The sequence below is a fragment of the Vigna radiata genome, chromosome 4 (genome assembly GCF_000741045.1).
Source record: "Vigna radiata var. radiata cultivar VC1973A chromosome 4, Vradiata_ver6, whole genome shotgun sequence".
In the NCBI taxonomy this organism is placed as follows: domain Eukaryota; kingdom Viridiplantae; phylum Streptophyta; class Magnoliopsida; order Fabales; family Fabaceae; genus Vigna; species Vigna radiata.
In genome coordinates, this window is record NC_028354.1 from 7,924,600 (window position 1) to 7,946,398 (window position 21,799).

The 21,799-nt window shown below is 34.0% G+C and overlaps 1 protein-coding gene across 2 annotated transcripts; it reads left to right on the forward strand.

Moving 5' to 3' along the window:
• The first annotated feature begins 874 nt into the window (after nucleotides 1–874).
• Nucleotides 875–10,492, forward strand: LOC106759406 (phosphatidylinositol/phosphatidylcholine transfer protein SFH9). 2 transcript variants are annotated; one of them, XM_014642564.2, is made up of 16 exons: nucleotides 875–1,386; nucleotides 2,079–2,123; nucleotides 2,236–2,539; nucleotides 3,071–3,170; nucleotides 3,380–3,646; nucleotides 3,735–3,812; nucleotides 4,310–4,411; nucleotides 4,494–4,543; nucleotides 4,637–4,736; nucleotides 4,831–4,920; nucleotides 5,029–5,121; nucleotides 8,231–8,312; nucleotides 8,793–9,175; nucleotides 9,273–9,347; nucleotides 9,938–10,114; nucleotides 10,210–10,492. In XM_014642564.2, the coding sequence occupies exons 2-15, from the start codon at nucleotides 2,117–2,119 to the stop codon at nucleotides 9,986–9,988; spliced, it is 1,782 nt and encodes a 593-aa protein (XP_014498050.1). In that variant the 5' UTR covers nucleotides 875–1,386; nucleotides 2,079–2,116; the 3' UTR covers nucleotides 9,989–10,114; nucleotides 10,210–10,492. The 2 variants fall into 2 exon arrangements, with proteins under 2 accessions (XP_014498050.1, XP_022635475.1); XM_022779754.1 differs by lacking the exon at nucleotides 2,079–2,123 and having other exon boundaries at nucleotides 876–1,386.
• The last annotated feature ends 11,307 nt before the right edge of the window (nucleotides 10,493–21,799 follow it).

A 21,799-nucleotide genomic window follows, 5' to 3' on the forward strand; every position in this document is an offset into this window, starting at 1 on the left:
CATCTAGTACATATATGAGATAATATATTGATAATTATATGATATTATAAATTCAATAAATCTTTTTAAAATAAACTTTGATATCATATTAAAATTAAATATCAAACTAATTTATTTTCATAAAATACTTGAAAATAAAAATGATCACATTTAACATGCTTTGTAACATATTAAAAAAAAATATAAATCTAATTCATCCTTATCAAATAAATATACTTATTTATATATCTAAATTAATCTTCTCTCTGTTTAATATCTCAATGTAATGAAGCCTAACATCGGGTAGCAATCCCATGAAATGAAAAGACGAACCCATATTGTAATGTCCAAACCAATACATATATATTTAATGTGTTGAGTGACTTTCCTTTATAAAACTTTTCACATTGAAAATACATTTATTGCATTATCGCTACAGTATCCAAGTGACAACGTACAAACAATGGATCTCCAAAATGATTTTCAAATTAAAGAATAGAACACCAAAAATATTAGTGACCAAAGGTTTTTATTATTAGTGTAATTTTTTAATATTATATTGGTTAGATTCACAAATTTTATATTAAATTTATTAAATTATAATGTATTTTTAAGTATTCATTAACTTTTTTCTATTTTTACTTTCAATCTCTTTTACCCAACCAATTAACATTGAAGAAGTTACTCTCTAGCTAGTTGAAAAGTCTAGAATCACGTCAAAAAGTGCTAGCAAGACGCTTTTCCAAATAGGCATTCTCTGATTTGTTGAATTATGTTGAAATTTATAAGTTTTGATTTTTCCAACTTCTTATTAACCAAATTTTATGATTTTTATCAATAATAACAAAATATATCCACAAACATCTTTCAATTTTTAATTATGTGAGCATGAATTCAGCCGTGATGTTATTCCAAATGGAATGCGGTAGAAAAGCACGTTTTGCGCTGGGAGTGCAAAATTTTTTATATTTATTCCGTTTCCACTCTGGAATTCTAGAACCAGTAGCACCCGATCCCACCCCACCCTTCCTCCGTTAACTAACGGCTCTCTCTTGGACTCCCCGCTTCCAGAAGTCCACCAACAAACAAACCAAACAGCCGCCGTTAGCGCGTCGTAGGAGAACAGAAGCGGCCGTTGCACGCCACTGCTAACGCTCTTGATAACGACGTGCCTCTCTCTTTGTTTCCTCGTTTGTTCCAACGTTTCTCTCTCTCTCTCTCTCTCTCTCTCTCTCTCTTTGCGTGTCTCTGTCTGCGGCTTCGTACGGATTTCGGTACTACAAGAAAGAAGAGGGCGCCATTTTTCGATCTTGCAAAGAGAAAGCGATATCCGTAAAGCTCGTTTTTGCCTATATTATTAGTGCTGTTATTTACTGTCGTGCCTGAAGTGGCTCCGTTTCGATTCGGGTACGTGACTGAAATGCAATGTGGTTATTTTTTCCGTTACGATCGGAAATCCGCGTCAGTGGATTGGTTTGTTGATTGATCTGAGATTTTCGGTTCTGACATTTTTTTTACAATTATGTTGATCCGGCTCGGTTGTGGAATTTCGGCGTGTTTTTTTTATTGGTTTTGATCTATTTACATAGGATTCTCTCGAAATTGTGTTTGTTGTTGTGAAATGTAGGTCATTTTCTTTCTTTGTTGCGGGGGGAGTGTAATGTTGTTTTTCTCTAGTTTATTGATTGATCTATGGTCTTGAGCTTTTTTGTTCCTTTGTGGAATTGATTGAGCTGAACAATCCTTTGTTTTTGAGAATTTCTTCAAGTGTTAGCTTTTACTGAGGGAAAGTTTTAGATTCTGGGGAGTTTGTTGTAATATTCTTTTTTTTTTTTCTTGATGAAGGGGTTATCTGCGTAATGGCATAATCCTATTTTAGTCTTGTGTAGAGTGTAAAGTGTAGAGGGTTTAATTTTTTTATTAATCTGGGGTCTTCGTTTAGTTTTTTGTTTTTTTTTTTTTGTATGAATTTTGTTCACTAATTATTCCAGATGAATAACACGAATTCTTGATAATTTTTGTAATGCCTTAGCTGATGAGTATTCCTGATCCTGGTTTGCATTTGTTGTTACTAAATGCATTTTTTCCCCCTGGTGCAGAGGCAATCTAAGTATAAATTACTTGTGTCTCGAATAGAATGCCAGGTACATAGTCCTTGCCCGTTGTGGCACTGAGATGTTGGATTTGTGATCATATTTTTGTTATACTGGATGTTTTGGGACTGTAGTTTTTTATTCTAAATATTGATGTCTATAGATTTAGAAGAAGTATTAGCTCAAGAAAATGAGAGGGGTAGAAGTTTGGAGCCTGAAACCTCCGAGGATGAGTGGCGGAAGTCTCGAGCTAGATCTCTTAGGAGAAAAGCAATGACTGCTTCAACAAGACTTACTTGTAGTCTCAGGAAGCGTAATACACGTGTTGCAGATAGTGAATTTGCTTCAATTTTCATAGAAGATGTTCGTGATGCTAATGAGGAAAAAGCTGTGAATTCATTTCGTCGGGTGTTACTTACAAGGGATCTGCTTCCAGATTCCCATGATGATTATCATACAATGCTGAGGTAAATGAATGTGTCTAGTGAGTTTCTTTTCTATTGAGTATGCTATTTCTGTTTTGACTGCTTAGTTTTATTGCTTTAGACTGTGAAATAAATGCATATTATGATCTAGTTTGTTCGTAACCTGTTGAATGTTGATTCATTAATCATAGAGGTGCAGTTTCTCATTTAACTTAATTCAGAATATTAGCTCTGCAAATTGCAACCAGAAGCATCTTATCTAGAGTCACATTTGGTAGCTTCTTCCTCAATAATTGACATGATTTTACTTTCTTTGAAGTATTCTTCCACTTTTTAAGAGAGGTCCGGATGTTTGATTATTGTTAATGTTCATTGCAGAAAAGTCAAAGGCATTAGTTAGAGGATCATTTATCCAAATTGCCATTCATTCGTGTTTAAAACCTTTTTTCCAGCAACTTCTGGAGAAAATTAAAACATCTTGTTTAAGTTCTTTTCTAGACAAGCTTTTGTACAGAAGAAATATCTTTTGATGTGCAATATACTAAAAGGCCAGCTGATGTTTTCATGCTGCAGGTTTCTGAAGGCCAGGAAGTTTGACATTGATAAAACAGTGCAGATGTGGGAAGATATGCTCCATTGGAGGAAGGAGTATGGAGTAGATTCTATTTTAAAGGTAAAGTTTCATGGTTGGGTATTTTCCTTTTGCTTATTAAATAATCCATTATGTACTAATTGGGACCTAAATATTGAAGGAGCTTAACTTAGTTTTAAACTGGTAGCCTTCCATAGCTTGTAAATCTAGTGAAGAGAAATCTTGAATATATCACTTTTGGAAGATTTTCCCAAGCTTCTCACTGCTGAATGTTATGATGAATAATGTAGGACTTCGTATATAAAGAGTATGAAGAGGTTCAGCGTTATTATCCACATGGTTACCATGGTGTGGACAAAGAGGGCAGGCCAGTTTATATTGAAAGACTTGGCCAAGTTGATCCCAGCAAATTGATGAGTGTCACGACAGTAGATCGTTTTTTAAAGTATCATGTTCAGGGATTTGAGAAAATGTTTAAAGAGAAATTCCCAGCATGTTCTATTGCAGCAAAGAAACATATTGATAGAACAACAACAATACTTGATGTGCAAGGCGTGGTATATTCTATGTTTACATAAACATATCTGAATAATCAAAATAGCATTATGCTGAAGTTAAAACTTTAATACTTGGTATATTTTACAGAACTGGGTGAGTTTCAGCAAGATTGCACATGATCTTGTTATGCGTATGCAAAAAATTGATGGTGATAACTACCCTGAGGTAACTAAATGTTGTTGGAACTTAAATCTAACTTGATCTACAAATCATAGTTTATTGGCTTCCCTTTATTTTATTTTATTTTACTTTTTGTGTTAAAACATAATGGAATGAACAAACAATGAAAAAAAATCTGATGTTTGGAGGGAAGAGATGCAAAAGCACTCATAGGCACATGGACCTATTTAGTAATAATTCACCTTCCTCTGTCATTAATAGCTTGCCTATTTTCCTCTACATTTACATGCATATGTTCATATGGGTGCATGCTTGTACATGAACTCAAGCACATAAATTTCAGAATTGAACCTGAGTTAGGTATGGAGACTGCAATTGTGCTAATTGAACCCACAATGTCCATCTCTAACCTACTTCCTATTAATACAGTAATAATACTTAAATCATACCATTCTTTGTAACCCTTACTGTTAAAATAAATTGCTGTTAGTAATTTGGCTATACAGTCATTTTTTACTTCTGAATTTGGTCTTTTTTTGCAGACATTAAACCAGATGTTTGTAGTTAATGCTGGTAGTGGGTTCAAGCTACTATGGAATACTGCAAAAGGTTTTCTAGATCCAAGGACCACGGCCAAAATACATGTATATATCTATTTTACTTTGTATGTGTTTTCTCTTTAGATATAAACAAGCATTAGTATTTTGATTCATGCTGAATCTTCAGGTTTTAGGTAACAAGTTTCAGAACAGATTGTTAGAGATTATAGACTCGAGGTTTGTGTTCAAATTTGTACTGTCCATTTAAGTGTTTCTGTGTCTAATAACGCATATCATGTGAGGCATTCCTTTGTTGTCTTTTATTAACAGCCAACTTCCAGATTTCCTTGGTGGCAGTTGTTCATGTCCAAATGATGGAGGGTGTATTAGATCTAACAAAGGGCCTTGGAATGATCCAAACATTTGGAAAGTATGGCATTATTAGGATTCCCACATATTTAGGAAATTATATTTAAGAATTATTGCCCAATTGTACAGCTAATGCTTTACTTTTCTATTTACAGATATTACACTGCAGAGAAGCAATGAAGCTGACAAAGTTTGGAAGTTCCTCAGTTTCTAATGAGGTAGATGTGAAGTCATATACCAGCCAGGTAACACATAAATTTAGTACCAATACAGTATATTGTTGTATAATTCACAAGTTTTGTTCATATTATTTTGCTTGCTGTAAAGCTTTTTACACAATCGATTTTTCATAGGTTACAAGCTCTGAAATATCTGAAACTCTATCAGCATCAGCAGCTAGATTGAGTCCTTCAGCTTTGGTACAATCAGTTCCTTCTAGTGATAAAGTGAGCTGACTTTATATTTTCTTTGTTTTTTGTTTTTTATCTTATATATTTTTTATGTTTGAGTTTCAAATGTTTAACATTTTTTCTTATCTTCCAAACAAGAATCTTTATTGATTACTCATTTTATAAATACATTTTTTTGAAAGTATTTTTCTCGTCACATGATATTGAAAGGAAGTGCTTCAAAGATTATGAATGATTTATGCTACTACTTAAGAGTTGACAATAATTTGGACTCTTAAGCTTGCTACTATCTAATCTTGTGGATTGGAGCCATAGACCAATCTAATATGACTATTTTCTTACACTATCGAGGCCTCTGGCATCTTCATTGAATTTGTGCTAGTTGTGTATTTCTTGAAGTGAAATGCAAGTATATGTCATTTGCAAAGACTAAACCAAATAGGGTCAATGTCAATACAAGTTTCTTTAGTATCAAGTGTTATTTTTGATACACGTGTCTTGCTTGAATCACTTTTCTAGGCTGAAATTATGGGTTATAGACTATTTATTAATTTTGGTGTAAAACAGAGCACTTATAATCAACCAATGGCATCAATAATTATATTCTCCAACTGTTTGGCATACAATTAATATTATGATTTTCTTTCCTCCTTCATCAAAGATGTTTGCTGTTCTTTTTCTTGGATTTCAATCCTCTAAAATGTATGTTCACTATAGGTAGTAAAATACACAGTTAATAAGATTTGATGAACAATTCAATCAAGTTTATTTTGTTTGAGTAAAAGGGAAGCACATGGATGACACCATTGAAAATCTGGGAAGCTAGCTCCTTGATTTTCTCACCATTGGTTACCCCCTGCACTTTGCTCATTGAGTGCTGAATTTCTTTTGTCTGAATGATGAACTTGTTATGTAATTGCGTGGAGATAAGATCTATTTCACATTCTTTCACATTGTCTAATTACCAGTACTGAAACAAATTTCTCGGGGAATTGGAGTTTATTGCCCTTCAGTTTGATATTGACTAATCAGTCTTCTTTTTTATTTGTCTAGTGTGCCTATGTTTTATTTCTGTCTCGTTTTCTTCATAGTCACACTTCTTTCGACATGGTTCTAGTTGTGCTACGCATATCTATTTTTGTGGCGCCTGTCCTTTGGTAATAAAATCTTTTATCAAAAACTAAGGAATATGTCCAGATCCAAACTCATCTAATTAACATGTTATTGAGCAGTGCTGTTAAATAGTTATTATAGTTCTATGGCATTGGAAAATTCCTCAGATTCACAATCACGACTCCATTGTGGTGCACACCTCCTGCGAAACAGAATTGCAGCTGACATTTATGGGTGTTGCTGTCTCATGGCTTAGAGAGATGGATGTGGGGACTACACAACATTTTTTTCCTGAGTCCTAGTGTGCCATTACTCCTATTGTTTTGCCATTTCTTTATTTTATTTATTTGCATACAGCTTAATTTTCATGCATACATAATTGATACATATATATTTCAGCTGCTTGAAACTTCAGCTATTTTCCATGATGCTATTGCTTTCCACAATGGATAATACTGCTATAAAGTACACTCACTCCCAGTAGAAATCTGGTTAATGCTAGCCCAGTGTTTTTGAAAATCTATTTTAAATTTGAAAGTGAAAATATCAATGTTCATGCTCTAGTATTTCAATAGATCCCTTAATTGTATCTTGGAAATGTACTACTTTTAAATGCAAAGATAATTTTTTTTTATTAAAGTTAGTGCTTCTTTGTTTTTATATGGTAGTTGGTCATTTGTAAGTTACACTGTAAATCCTCATTGAGGTTCACAACATGTCGTAACTGCAAAGTATGATAAGCGTCCTCACTCTAAATTTACATTCACAACAAGTAAATAATAATAAAAAAAGAAACTCTAGAATCTAGAATACAAATGTTCAATCCCAAAATTAGATAGAACTGCGGTGGATACCTACCTACATATATTGACCTTGATAAAAAATTTTATTACTTTCTTACCCAGATTGTATGGCCAAGGAATGCAGTGGTAAACTCCTAGCTTTTGTTAGTGAAACCAATGAAGACAGAACTGATTCAAAACATAATACTTGTACTACCATAGTTGTAAGTGTATTTATATGTATATGTATACACATCATGTCAGCTTTTGATCATAACAAAGAATAATTCCATCATGTTGCTACCAAAATTATGGTTGAGGATGTCAAACTATAGTATATGAAGGTCTGGGATTTAGGCAACAAAATGGGGGATTGTGGATGCTGCTATGATTTACATGCTTGGTTAATTTTGAGTTTTTTAGATACTATTTGATTTTGATATTAACTTTTGTGAAGCTTATTGATGTGGTCAAAGCTATTGATGTCTGTAAAATTCAAGAACATATTTGTTTTCTTTCTTTTTGAACATTCTGGTCATGCATATTAGTTTTTGTTTTTCAGAATGAATTTGGTTTGTGAAACACTTTATTGGCTCCCACATCTGCTTAGTCTACTATCACCTGGGATAATTTTTATGCCATTTTAAAATTTTGAGGACAAGTTAAACCGAAAGAAATAGATTCCAAATAAAACTGGAATTTTATTCATTAGTTATTCAATTGGTTATTTTTATCTTGGGTTTCTCAGAATAAAATGGGTGTTTAATAGGACCACCTTCTTGGTCTCCACACTAGCTAAGTCTGTTGATGTAGATAATAGGTCTATGTAATACCAAAAATGCCAAATGTAAAACATTGAAACGATTTAACTTTAAACCTAACTGAGAAATAAGATGATATTTGGAGTTCTTAACATTTACCATTTAAGATGATTAAGGTAACTTTTTGGTAAACAAATTTAATTATGAAATTATTCAGTTAGCTCTTTTCGAATCTGTGCTTATTTACTGGTTTAGCTTACGACCTTATTGAACAAGTTAAAATGACTTATTTTTATTAGTTTCGGCATGAAACTAAGTTGGTCACCAGTCGCTTCCATGAATTCATAATCTCATATCAATGCTCCCTATAATATATATTTTTTGGAACTTGTCTGTTTCTCCTTGTGTGAATATGGCCTTTATCTTCGAACTTTTTGTCTTTACTTTAGGTTATCTGCAACTCATATATGATATGCAACCGTATTTCAGAAAACGAGAGACTGTGCACCTAGTGAAAACCTACTTGAGCCTGTTAATGCTGCCAGAGATATTGGGGATGTTGATTTAATAGGTATGTGATTCTTTATGTCTTTCTAATTGGGGATTTCATTCTTTTTCTCTATAAATGTTAGAGGATTAAATTTTGTTATGGCCGATAAATGATGGTAATAGAACTTGCTACATAACCTGTGAACAATCTTTGTTTAGATGCTCCCACTTGAGCTGAGGAAAGGAGGTATGTTAAATTTGTTAGGCAAATTATTTCACTTGATCCAATCTTAACCAAGTTACATCACAAACTGAAAACGCTAGGATGGTATGGTAGTTCCTACGGCAATCTATTTTAAGAACAGGATGGATATTTATTGCTTTGTTTTTCTTAGTACCAGATTTGATTGAATTTTTTGTACGTGTGTTGTTAAATTTTAGTTGTAGAAAGGTTTATATCACAGCTTTATTACTAGTTTGAGCACACTTCATTTTGTTTCCTTTTCTAGTATGGAGATTTTCTTATCTTTATACTAATTTTAAAAAATGATGCATCTGATAGGTGATTCAAGCAACAATTATCTCAGAAGACTTCCACACAAACCAATTCCCTATATTACAAGTATTTTGGCTCAAATCACAGTCAAATTGTTAACTTGTATTTATGTAGTACTTGCGGCATTGGGGAGATTGTTTATGGTTCGCTCTGTAGACAACCAACCAAGAAACCATGAGAGAACCCAATCAGCACAATCCAATTCCCAGGAACATTTAATTAATCCGGCAATAAAAGAGCCACTTTGGCAGAGGTTGCAGAATTTAGAGGCGGTGGTTACTGAGATGGCCAATAAACCTAAAACAATTCCTCCTGAAAAAGAGGATATTCTTCAAGAATCATTAAGTCGTATAAAATGTATAGAATATGACTTGCAAAAAACAAAGAAGGTAGTGCCAGTCTCCTACCATAAAACTGATCAAAGTTAAAGACATAATGTTCTGAGAATTTACATATGTGTTGATCGAGTTTGCTGGTTCGTGTTAGGCCCTGCTGGCAACTGCTTCAAAGCAAGTTCAGCTTGCCGAGTCATTGGAAAGCTTAAAGGAGGGTAGATTTGATGTAAGTTGCTATTGGCCCTCGCTTTTAGTATGATAATTTAGTCTATAAATTTAATTGACCGTCTTATCTGATGAGTTTAGGGTATGAATTTTAGTATGATGCTTTGATCTGTGAGTACATACATTTCAGCTTATCTGATGCAGAGTTTAATTTGGAAGATAGTGAGTCATAAAAGCTGTTGTAATTGAGGTCATTATTTAGAGTACGATAACTCCTTTAATATCCTATCCTCCTTGTAATACGTAAGTCTTTAAATAAAATAATTAGGACTTCAAAGTATATCAGACCAGTAAAATGTTATTTTGAATTGGAAACTCTTACCAGGAAATTTGCTACTGCAAAAGCTACATTATCCACCACCATCATATTCACTCAACCTTTTTGAACTGAGGTCCTTCCTCAATTTGAACTGGGCGCACTATGCATTACATCTCAATATATTACTCAATTTGAGTTGTGTGTCCCTTTGTATGGTTTTAATGCATTGGGCAAAGGGACGAGGGGTTTTGGTGATAACTTTTGTCCTGCTATTACTTGCGTTGAATGCTTGTACACAGTACATAAACGTATAACCTTTTCCCAAATTACAGGGGTCAAACTCATGTTGGCCTAAAAATAGAAGTTATGGCCCAGGAAGATGAGCATTCCATTTTTTCAGCATCAGTTTGCAGGGGTTGCTAGTCCATTGTTTTTATACTCTACAGCTGAATTTCTACCAGATCTAAACTTCCATTGGCTTATATAAAATACTGCTCTCATTCTCACAGGTGACTTTCCTTCTATATGTTTTATAAACACAATATTATAGTCTCAGATTCCCTGAAAGAAACGGAGGTATCTTATGATATTAATTTCTTTTCAGGTTTGAGGAATGGGCTATGGGGAGTAGATAGCCCGATAATGTATAGAAGGCAAGAAGAATTTTTTATGAGGATTCTGGACTCCGAATTATTCCCTTCCGATTTATAACTGAGTGTGTTAACCACATTTCTCTTCATATTGGCTTTTCTGTACAGAGGACATAAATACAAAAATATCTCTACTCAAATTCTGATGTATTTTACTACCAATTGCATATATGCAGAAGAAACATTTTCTGTAATACGTTGTAACACAGAAAGAGCTTAACAGTAATTTTTTTTTTACTACAGGATGTGCTTCCGTTGAAATTTGTAGTTTTGGATGATTCTCATCGCTCTGATTTCTAGAGAATCAGGTAGAATTAATTGAAAATTTATGGCTCCTAGTTGATAAAAATGTAGTAGTAAATATATTAGAAATAAATAAGTGATATTCTGTAAATCCTTTTAATATAAAACTACTGAAATTGATTAAATTGATCATTTTAAATTTACCATGTTCTTAGGTGTATGGTTTGTGAATAAACTTGTGGTATCGTTTAAATTTATTTTGATTTTTAAAAAATAAAATTTGCAAGGTTATCAGAAACTCGCGAGTTAATTCGTTAATTCGGTTGAGTTTATGACTTCACTTAGTGTTTCGAAGTTAACTTGGAAGCAAATTCGGAAATGGTGTAGAATGAGTAGGTTTGATGGTGGACTTGTTAGACTTTTTTGAAATCGTGAGCTTGTTTTCAATTTGGCGAGTTTATGAAGAAATTTTTAAAATGTAAAATAAGTCGATTTTGGCACACTACATTAGGTTTTTTAATTTAGGGCTAGTGACGAAGCTCATCTTCGTTGTTCTCTTACGATTCACCAGGCGTTGGTCTCATTTCTACAATTCATCTTCTTCGTTCCTTTTAGCGGTCTCACTTGCGCCCTAACTCGAATTCTCGCGAGCGTGCTCGTTCGCTGTCGTGAGCGCCTCGCTTGCCGTCGCAAACGCCATTTTTCTGTCAGTGGTGGTCGCACGCTCCTTCGCCATCACCCTGTCAATGGTGGTTGCACGCCTCCTTAGTGTGCCTCTGTTTCGTACTTTGCAATGGTTATCATCTCACAATTCTTATGTTTTTAAGTTCAGCTCTGCCCTGTTTTCAAAGTGATCTCTACACTGTTCGTGTGTCTCTGTTAAGTAGTAGTTGTGTTTAAGTTTTAAAGAAAGCCCTATACTACATTGCTTGGTTTTTATGTCTTGTAGTGAAAAAACATATTTGGAACAACATCAAATTCATTATTAGAGGATCACAGGATTACACTTTTTTTACATTTCAATTTATATTTCAATTCATGTTTTAATTTATGTTTTATAATATTTATATGAACAATATTTTTATAATTTTATTTATTTAAAATTATATAATTATATAGATTTATTTGAATTAAAATATTATTTATATAATATTTTTCATCTAAAATAAATTTTTACGAGTTTTCAATTAGAGTTTACGATATCGAATTTTTGCAAATTTTCTTAAACTCTCTAATTTAACAACTTTGTTTGCAATGACCGCTTGTGAATACGAGGTTAGGATGTCAATATTTTGTATATTCTAATTTTTATATCTATTCTTATATTCATATGTGACTCAACTGTTTTTAAATGACTAAACTATTTATAGTTTAATAATATTTTTTTAATAATTTTTCAATGTCTTTTTCGACAGTTGCAATTTACTAAATATTTTAATGTACTTTTCTTCTCACTATTTTTTTATAATACGTTTTTTTGTTCAAATAATATATTGTATTTTAAGAAATATAAATATCAATCTCACTAAATTAACTAGGTTTTTAGAATATTGACTTTTTTATTTTAAATTTTAAATTTCAAATGTTTAATTGCATTTGTTGAGATTGTTGATAGGAGGAGCACTACTTTAACTGAACCTACAATTTCAGAGCTTCTAGTTTTTAATGATGACAAGTTGAGATTGTTGACAACACAAACTCTATATCAAACTGGTTTTTGATGATGACAACACATTGCTTAATAATAGTACATATGTTCGAGGTTTACATGTTCAGCTAATATACTAAACTGATTTGAATAATGCTTTTGTTGAACATGTTGTGTTGATTTGCAATGTGTGTTCCTATGATTGATTATGTGTTACATGTATGGAACATGCTTGTATTGAAATGTGTGATAAAATGATTTTGATTACTTCTGCACATTTCTGAAGAAATGCTCACAAGCACTTTTATAAACTTATATTTGTTGTGACAAAGGTATAGTTCAGTCGAATACACCGGTAATGGATTCACTATGCTACAATCTTTGTACATATTTTGTGAACACGTGCTTGATGAGATTTTGAATTGAAAAGAATTTCAAAGTTTTTTTTTTCATGTGTCAATCGACAATGTGGAACACTTATTCGACTGTATTGCTGTTATATTTGGAATTCTGTTATGCCTACTTGTTCCAACGACTATATTTTCAAAAGTTAGTTAAGATTGACTAACTGAGTCAACTGTCTTAAATGTGTATTGATTTGGTTGACTAAGGAGCCTTTGTGTTGACTGTTTGTTATAACTATTTTAATACAGTCGACTGTATTAGTAGGCAATTCGACTGAGAATAACAGGAAAACTATAAATAGAACAGAACACAAATTGTTGTTAGACTTTTGTGATCTAACATTTTCATTGTCCTGTTTTAGAGAAAGTTCTCGGTTTAGGAAGCTCCAAGAATTCTCATAGAAGACGGTGGTGATCTTTCTTGAGAGAGACTCAGATTGAGGAGTCTTGTGCGCATACTGTTTGATCAACATCTGCACAAAGAAGGTGCTTCTGGTTTGATCTTGAATGCTTGGCATCTTGTGAAGACTGTTGTATTTGACTACAGGCTTGGCAACCTGTGAAGTTTGTTGTGATAGGCTTGGCAACCTGTGAAGCGCGCTGTGATAGGCTTGGCATCCTGTGAAGAGTGCTGGTTACACGTTGAGGATTGTTCGACGTGGGTTCAGATTGCAGAAGAGGGGATTCTTGCTGCAATTCTGGTTTTGTGTGTGCAGCTATATTTGGTTTTGGGTTAGAGATGTGATTTATATTTTTGCGTGGTGCTTCTATAAATTCCTTGTTGTAAAAACTGTCACCATTATAGTGCATTTGCTTCCAAGATTGGAAGGACACTGGATGTAGGCATTGTTGGTCGAACCAGTATAAAAACCAGTGTTTGATTTTCTCTATCACTGCACTATTTATTTCAGTCGACTTAAATTGTTTAGTAGTCAACTATGTTTTTCCGCTGCACTGAAATTTTCATTACTTGCATTTCAAGGAAAGATCAAAAGCTTTGAATTTTCATACCAAGATTGCGAAAATATTTTGTTTTTGAACTAACACCAATTCACCCCCGCCCCTCTTGGTGTAAAACGAAGCCAACATGTTTCCTAACAATTGGCACCAGAGCTGGTTTTCATAAAATATTTGAAAATTCAGTCGACTCTGCTTTTATTATATTCGACTGTAAAACCTGAGGATGGCTTCAAAATTTCAAACTTTTGGTGAAGGTGCTTCAACAAGTAGACCACCTCTGTTTGCTGGTGAAAACTATCCTTTTTGGAAAATTCGCATGCAAATCTTTCTTGAATCGCAAGATAAAGGAATTTTGGGTGCTACTTTAAATGGTCCATATGTGCCTACAAAAACTGTTGATAATAAAACTGTTTTAAAACCTTTTACTGAGTGGATTGCTGATGAAAATAAAAAAGCTCATTATGATGTTAAAGGTAGAAATATTATTGCTTCTGCACTAACAATTGATGAATTTTTCAGGATATCCCAATGCAAGTCTGCAAAGGAAATGTGGGATGTTCTAGAGGTAACACATGAAGGCACGGACGAAGTCAAGAGAGCCAGGAAGAATTCATTAGTACAAGAATATGAGTTATTTAGAATGAAAGCTGGTGAGAGCATCTATGATGTCCAGAAACGGTTCACTCATATTGTAAATCACCTTATGGCTCTTGGCAAAGCCTTTGAAAATGAAGAGATCAACATCAAGATTTTGAAAAGTCTGAACAGGAATTGGCAACCAAAAGTCACTGCAATCTTTGAATCCAAAGATCTTACAACTATGAATATGACTGCCTTGTTTGGCAAGCTACGTGAACATGAGTTGGAACTTGGTAAACTAAAGTATGAAGAGGAGATTGAAGAAAAGAAGTCCATTGCTCTGAAGGCTGCAAGCAATAATCTCACAGAAGCAGAGATGGACGACAGAGAATTAATGACCTTGATGGTAAGAAAGTTTAGTCGACTTATGCAAAATGATAGTCAACTATCTAACCATGCAGGTCAAAGCAAGAAGAAGAGCTTCAGCACAAACACTGTCCAATGCTATGAATGTGGCAAAGAAGGTCACATCAAGCCTGACTGTCCTGAATTACAGCCAAAGCAGAAAGGAAAGAAAAGATTTCCTCAAGGCAGAAATATGAGAAAGAAAGGAGCCTACATTGCTTGGGAGAATTCTGAATCTGAAAGCTCAAGTGATGAAGATTTTTGTCAAAAGGAGGAATCAAATTTGTGCTATATGATAGGTGTAACATGGGCTCTGAAAGAAGAGATTTTCAAATTAGAATTAAAGACCTTGTTACTGAAAATGAAAGATTAGAAAAAGAATTGAATGAAGCCTTGTCATCTGCTAAGAATATTGAAATTAAAACTGTTACTGTTGAAAAAGCTTGTGAAATTTGTCCTATGCATGTTGAAATGATTGATTACTTGACTAGCAAGCTAGCTAAGTTTGCTCAAGCTAGTGACAATTTAGATTTTGTATTGAATTCCTCTAGCAGAATTAATAATAGTCAAGGAATTGGATTTAAAGGTTACTCTAACAAAACCAATGCTAGAAAGCTTAATGAATTGAGAAAACCTGCTAGAAATGCATGTTTTTACTGTAGATGTGTTGGTCACACTATTAGAAATTGTTATTATAGACATGTTGCTATTATGTGTATGGATACCAAAGGAACATGTGACAAGAACTGACAATCAAGGACCCAAAGTCAAATAGGTACCAACAACCAAAACTTAATTGTTTTGCAGGTTATGCAGATGATACGGAACTATTCTCAAGGATAAATCAACAATGGAACATTTCAAAAACCTTGAATGTCTACAACTGGTAAATTTGTATCTATCTACTGCATCATGCATATATTGATTGATTGTTGTTGTATGATTGTTTGCATTGAGTGCTTAATTGTTTGATTGATTGAATTTGTGTGCAATGTTTTTATGAGTTCCAGTCGACTCCAATATTAGTTCAATCGACTGTGTAATTTGATTAGGAATAGTCTTAGTCTGAACTAAAATCTTTCAAATTGATTGAAAATAGCATTTATTGGGAAAGGACACTATTTTCTTTATATTTCATTACAAATTGACTGAGAAAGGAAAGACCATAGACTCTCAAATGGCCTCCTCTAGCCACTTCACACCAACACACTCACAAATCAATGATTCTGAATCTAGGATGCCAAATCCAACTGGATGGATTAGCGATGAAGACATCGGAAATGGGTTCCTCGGTGCAACAAACAAATTCATTATCACTCCTTTGAATATAAATCTGAATCTGTTTGAAAAGGAAGGATTCTTATTTCTGGACTGGATTGAGAGACATGGACTATCACTGCTTGTACAACTTAAGGGATGGTGGTATCCTGATCTTGTGAAAGTGTTTTACCACAACCTGAGAGTGGTTGAAGATAACATCTGTTCAAAAGTAAAAGGAGTTAATATTGAAATAGATGATTTTCTGCGGAACATGTCAGTAAATCTACCCTCTGAAGGTGTATCATCTTCTCCATCCTTGGCTCAAACTATTGTTCCATTCAATAAGAGGAAAGCATATAAGGATTGGCTGAGATTTCCTGGGAGATATTCAACTGAATGTTTTTATGCTCATGAGCGTCTTAGGAAGGAAGAAAAAGTATTGGCTATACTCCTTGCTAAAATCATACTACCAGGGAAAGCTAGAACAGGCAGGATGACAAGTGAAGACATCTTTTTCCTTCATGCAATCAAAAATAATATTCCAATCAATTGGTCAGAGGTTGTGAAGAATCACATGAAACAAGTTGCCTCACCCTGTTCGCGATATCTTCCTTATGCAGTGCTAGTAAGCAAAATATTGGAATTACAAGGGGTAGACGTCAAGAATGAGCATAAATGCATGTGGTGGACTATAAATACATTTGATCTTGACTCAGCTGTTTCATTGGGAATTGTGAAAATTGTTAATGGTTGGAAATTCATGGGTGAAGAAGCTGAGTATAGCACTGAAAGTAATTCAACAAACGTGTGAATCATGGGATGAAATGCCAAAACAACTTCAACAAGAGTTTCACTGATCTTTCTAATTTCAGTCAAAAGAAATAAAAGAATAGTGTTGTGTTCGACTGATGATTTAAAGCATTCGACTGCGTCCAAACTGGGTTAACAATTTCAATTCTGGAATTTTATTCTATCCTTAGTGACTGCTTTAATCATTACTAGTCTGATATTATCTTTGTTCTTTACATGAGTTTATATCTAAATTGATATAATATTGTGAGATTGTTGATATTTGTGTCATTGCATATAAATGTGATTGAATTGTGTACCAATGATACAAATTTGTGCTTAAACTGATTAACTTGTGATATTCTGCATTGTGCACACAAACTGTTATTGAAATTCATGCATAATGACAGGAGGAGTATCACTTCTTTACACATTGTTTCATCACACACTTATTTTTCAGGGGGAGTTTATATTTGTATTTGTGATGAACTTGTGATTTTGAGAGCATCATTGTCATTTTGAAACTGCATATTTGTTTGATGCTTCTCTGTTTTCAAAACTGCATAAATATCAAAGAATTCCTTTTTTGTTAATGCACAAAGGGGGAGAGTTTTCATGAGTGTATGAGAGCAAGTCTATATGGGGAGAATTGTTGTATCTTACTTTATCTGCTTGATGATATTTTTGCTATATATGCAAAGTAAATGAACTGTCTTTATTGATTTTGCTATTTGATTTTACTCTGTCATATGTGGAAATGTACAAACATGGTTGAGTTATTAATCATGGTTGTGCATCATCAAAAAAGGGGGAGATTGTTGAGATTGTTGACAACACAAACTCTATATCAAACTGGTTTTTGATGATGACAACACATTGCTTAATAACAGTACATATGTTCTAAGTTTACATGTTCAGCTGATATACTAAATTGATTTGAATAATGCTTTTGTTGAACATGTTGTGTTGATTTGCAATTTGTGTTCCTATGATTGATTATGTGTTACATGTATGGAACATGCTTGTATTGAAATGTGTGATAAAATGATTTTGATTACTTCTGCACATTTCTGAAGAAAAGCGAGGTTTACATGTTCAGCTAATATACTAAACTGATTTGAATAATGCTTTTGTTGAACATGTTGTGTTGATTTGCAATTTGTGTTCCTATGATTGATTATGTGTTACATGTATGGAACATGCTTGTATTGAAATGTGTGATAAAATGATTTTGATTACTTCTGCACATTTCTGAAGAAAAGCTCGCAAGCACTTTTATGAAATTATATTTGTTGCGACAAAGGTCTAGTTCAATCGAATACACTGGTAATGGATTTGACTATGCTAAAATCTTTGTACAGATTTTGTGAACACGTGCTTGATGAGATTTTGAGTTGAAAAGAATTTCAAAGTTTTTTTTTCATGTGTCAGTCGACAGTGTGGAACACCTATTCGACTGTATTGCTGTTATATTTGGAATTTTGTTATGCCTACTTGCTCCAACGGCTACATTTTCAAGAGTTAGTTAAGATTGACTGACTAGGTCAACTGTCTTAAATGTGTATTGATTTGGTTGACTGAGGAGCCTTTGTGTTGATTGTCTGTTATAACTATTTCAATACAGTCGACTGTATTAGTAGGCAATTCGACTGAGAATGAGAGGAAAACTATAATTAGAACAAAACAAGAATTGTTCTGAGACTTTTGTGATCTAACATTTTCATTCTCCTATTTCAGAGAAAGTTCACAGTTTAGGAAGCTCCAAGAATTCTCCAAGAAGACGGTGGTGATCTTTCTTGAGAGAGATTCAGATTGAGGAGTCTTGTGCGCATATTGTTTGATCAACATCTGCACAAAGAAGGTGCTTCTAGTTTTATCTTGAGAGGCTTGGCATCCTGTGAAGACTGCTGTATTTGATTGAAGGCTTGGCAACCTGTGAAGTTTGCTGTGATAGGCTTGACAACCTGTGAAGTCTACTGTTATAGGCTTGGCAACCTGTGAAGCATGCTGTGATAGGCTTGGCATCCTGTGAAGAGTGCTGGTTACACGTTGAGGATTGTTTGACGTGGGTGCAGATTGTAGAATAGGGGATTCTTACTGCAATTCTGGTTTTGTGTGTGCAACTATATTTGGTTTTGGGTTAGAGAGGAGATTTATATTTTTGCGTGGTGCTTCTATAAATTCCTTGTTGTAAAAACCGGAACCATTATAGTGCATTTGCTTCCAAGATTGAAAGGACACTGAATGTAGGCATTTTTTTTCGAACCAGTATAAAAACCAGAGTTTGATTTTCTCCATCCCTGCACTCTTTATTTCCTGTCGACTATATTCGTTTAGCAGTCAATTACGTTTTTCCGCTGCATTGAATTTTCATTACTTGCATTTCAAGGAAAGATAAAAAACTTTGAATTTTCATACCAATATTGCGAAAAGATTTTGAATTTGAACTAACACCAATTCACCCCCCCCCCTCTTGGTGTAAAGCGAAGCCTACCTGTTTCTTGACATATTGCTCTCTGCACGTAAACTGTTGGTGGAAAATGGGAACTGCACTGGTCAAATACAATGGCAGTGATTCATATGATAAAATGGCACTTCAAATAGGTGTATATGATCATATTTGATATGTGAAAACACGGAAACAACAATGATAAAGTCCACAACAGAATATCACTTGGTCACTTCCCAAAATTGAGCAAATTTTGGTGGTTTGGTTGGTGTTTTTGCATAAAAGCTTAAAACAAACCATATGAATAGTACACACAAGTTTGGAATGACAAAATCAACTTGTTCAAGCATGCAAAACACATAGAAACAAGCTGATGCAGTACAGGAAAGCTGCAGTACTCAATTTTGCAGAATAAAAGCCACTAAAACTGCACTAGAATGAGAAAATGTGGTAAAACTAAGAACTACAGTGTCTAAATGCAAAAGAAGTTGTTCAGGTATCTTAATGACACTTCAAACAAGTTTGTAACAGCAATTGGAAGGTGTCCAAACGTTCAAACAGTTAAGAAACATGTTGCAACTCAAAATGACTTGTCCACTAGCAATTTTCAAGCCAAACTGATGGTTCAAAGGGAAATTTTGTATGTAATCTTGCAAATGACCATTTGAACAGTGTAGACAAGTTTAAATTCGTGAATAAAGGTGTTCAAACAGTCACAATGCACTAAACAACACAGAATCCGAAAATCACCTATGTGGTTGAGAATTATGCAGCAAAATTTGCAAATAGCAACATAATTTTAGGAACAAAATGCATAATCTATGCTGGCTGGATCAATCAGACCATAAGAAAATCCTAATTACTAGATCTAGTTGCAGAATATTAGATAGAGGATGTAAATGAACCTAAGAATACAGTCAACGAAATTTAGCACGGTGCAAAGCTTTGATATCAAGAACAGAGCAGTGTTCTCTCGGGAAAACCATTTTTTAAGCAACTCAATCACTCTTTTTGCATTTTAATGACTAATACTAGTTGGCATAGCTTGGAACATGTTTAATATCATCAAATAAACTTGTTCAAAGCTTTAGATGCAAAGAAAACTGGACAAAACAGATTGTACGTGATCAAACCAAAGAAGTCATTTTGTTGCAGAATTTTCAATTGGAAAATAGTGTGCAATACCTTCAACCTCAAATGATCAAAGCTAACTTGTTGTCTTTGCTTTATAGATCAACATATAGCTTAGCAAATGCACAAGAATCACGAAGCAAAACAAAATCCAAAGCTGAACAGAATCAAATATGATGACAGTGAGAAAACGACAAATGTTGCACAAGACCGTGACAGAAAACGGAAGAAGTGAATTCAGGCTGAATTGAACTCAAAACTATTAAATTGCACCAATTAAAATGAAAAGGAAACACTATAGAACAATGAACGAAAACAAGAATCCACTCAAACACGAAATTAAAAAGAAAATTCAATGGAACAATACAAGAAGAGCAACACATGACAAAAAAAATAGAGCAATGGATAAAAGAGCACTTAGCTCTTGAAGCGTGGGCGAGAAATGGCTGGCTCTTGATGCCAAATGATGCAAGCGTCCTCCACCTTCAAGAATGGAGAGACTCCTCGACTCAAAGATGCAGCGGAATGATGAAAACGGTTGATGGATTCTAACGCACGGAAGGTGTTCGACGGAATGGTTGAACGTGTTTGGCTATGGTGTGTAGGTAGAATTCTAGCTCAGACAGCTTTCCTAAGGGGAAAGAAGCTAGAGGAGACGATGCTAGAGGAGGCAAAGCTAAAGCAATACAAAGTGTTTGAACTTGAGAGAAGTGACTGAATTTTGACAACATTTCATTTCTACAATCAAGTTATCTTTTACAATGGATGGAAGCTCTCTTTTATAGATGAAGAGGAGCTTGGAAACTTGCAAGGGAAGCTACATAAGCTGCATATTAAACATGTGCATGAATCTAGAAGAAGCGTGCAGGAGAAGCTTCAAGTTTGGTCGCATGTTCCATATGCACAACATGTAAAACGTGCTTAAAGAGAATGAACATCTTCTCGTCACCACTGGGCGATAGTATGCATGCCGCTGAGGGTCAGCGTGTCAAATCTCCACCTTTGTCTTCTTTGCTTTTTCCTTGCTTGGTCACATCCATGCTTTGCATATTCTCCTTGCTTCTTGTTGATGACCTACAAACGAAGGTAAATGTATTAAGTAAAGAGAATCATGCTAAGACTTAGATAAGGAATGATTTTTTGGGAATCTTTATTCTACTTCCCTTTCTTTAGTCTTAGTTAAAGTTGATACTTCTTTGGATGGGAAGACCCTAAAGGGGTTGCCATTAGGTATCTAGAGGAGCATTAAAATCCTCTAACATGAAAGGACCCAAATTTAATTGGGTACTTACTTTCTCTCTTTAATCTGTTTTGCAGTTAAGTATTGAGGCCAAACAATCAATATGATATCTAGACAGTGGTTGCTCAAGACACATGACTGGGATGCAAGAAAATTCAACAAGATATCCTACTAACCAGTGGACATGTCACACATGGTGACAACAACAAAGGTAAAATCATAGCTACCAATAAGGTAAAAACCTCCTTCACTATTGAAATTGAAGATGTATTACTAGTTGAGGGACTTAAACATAATCTCCTTAGTATCAGTCAATTATGTGGCAAGGGCTTAAAGGTAACCTTTGAAGTTAATCATTGTCTAATATATTGTGTATCTTCAAATGAGATCATCTTCATTAGAAAAGGATTTCAATATATATATATATATATATATA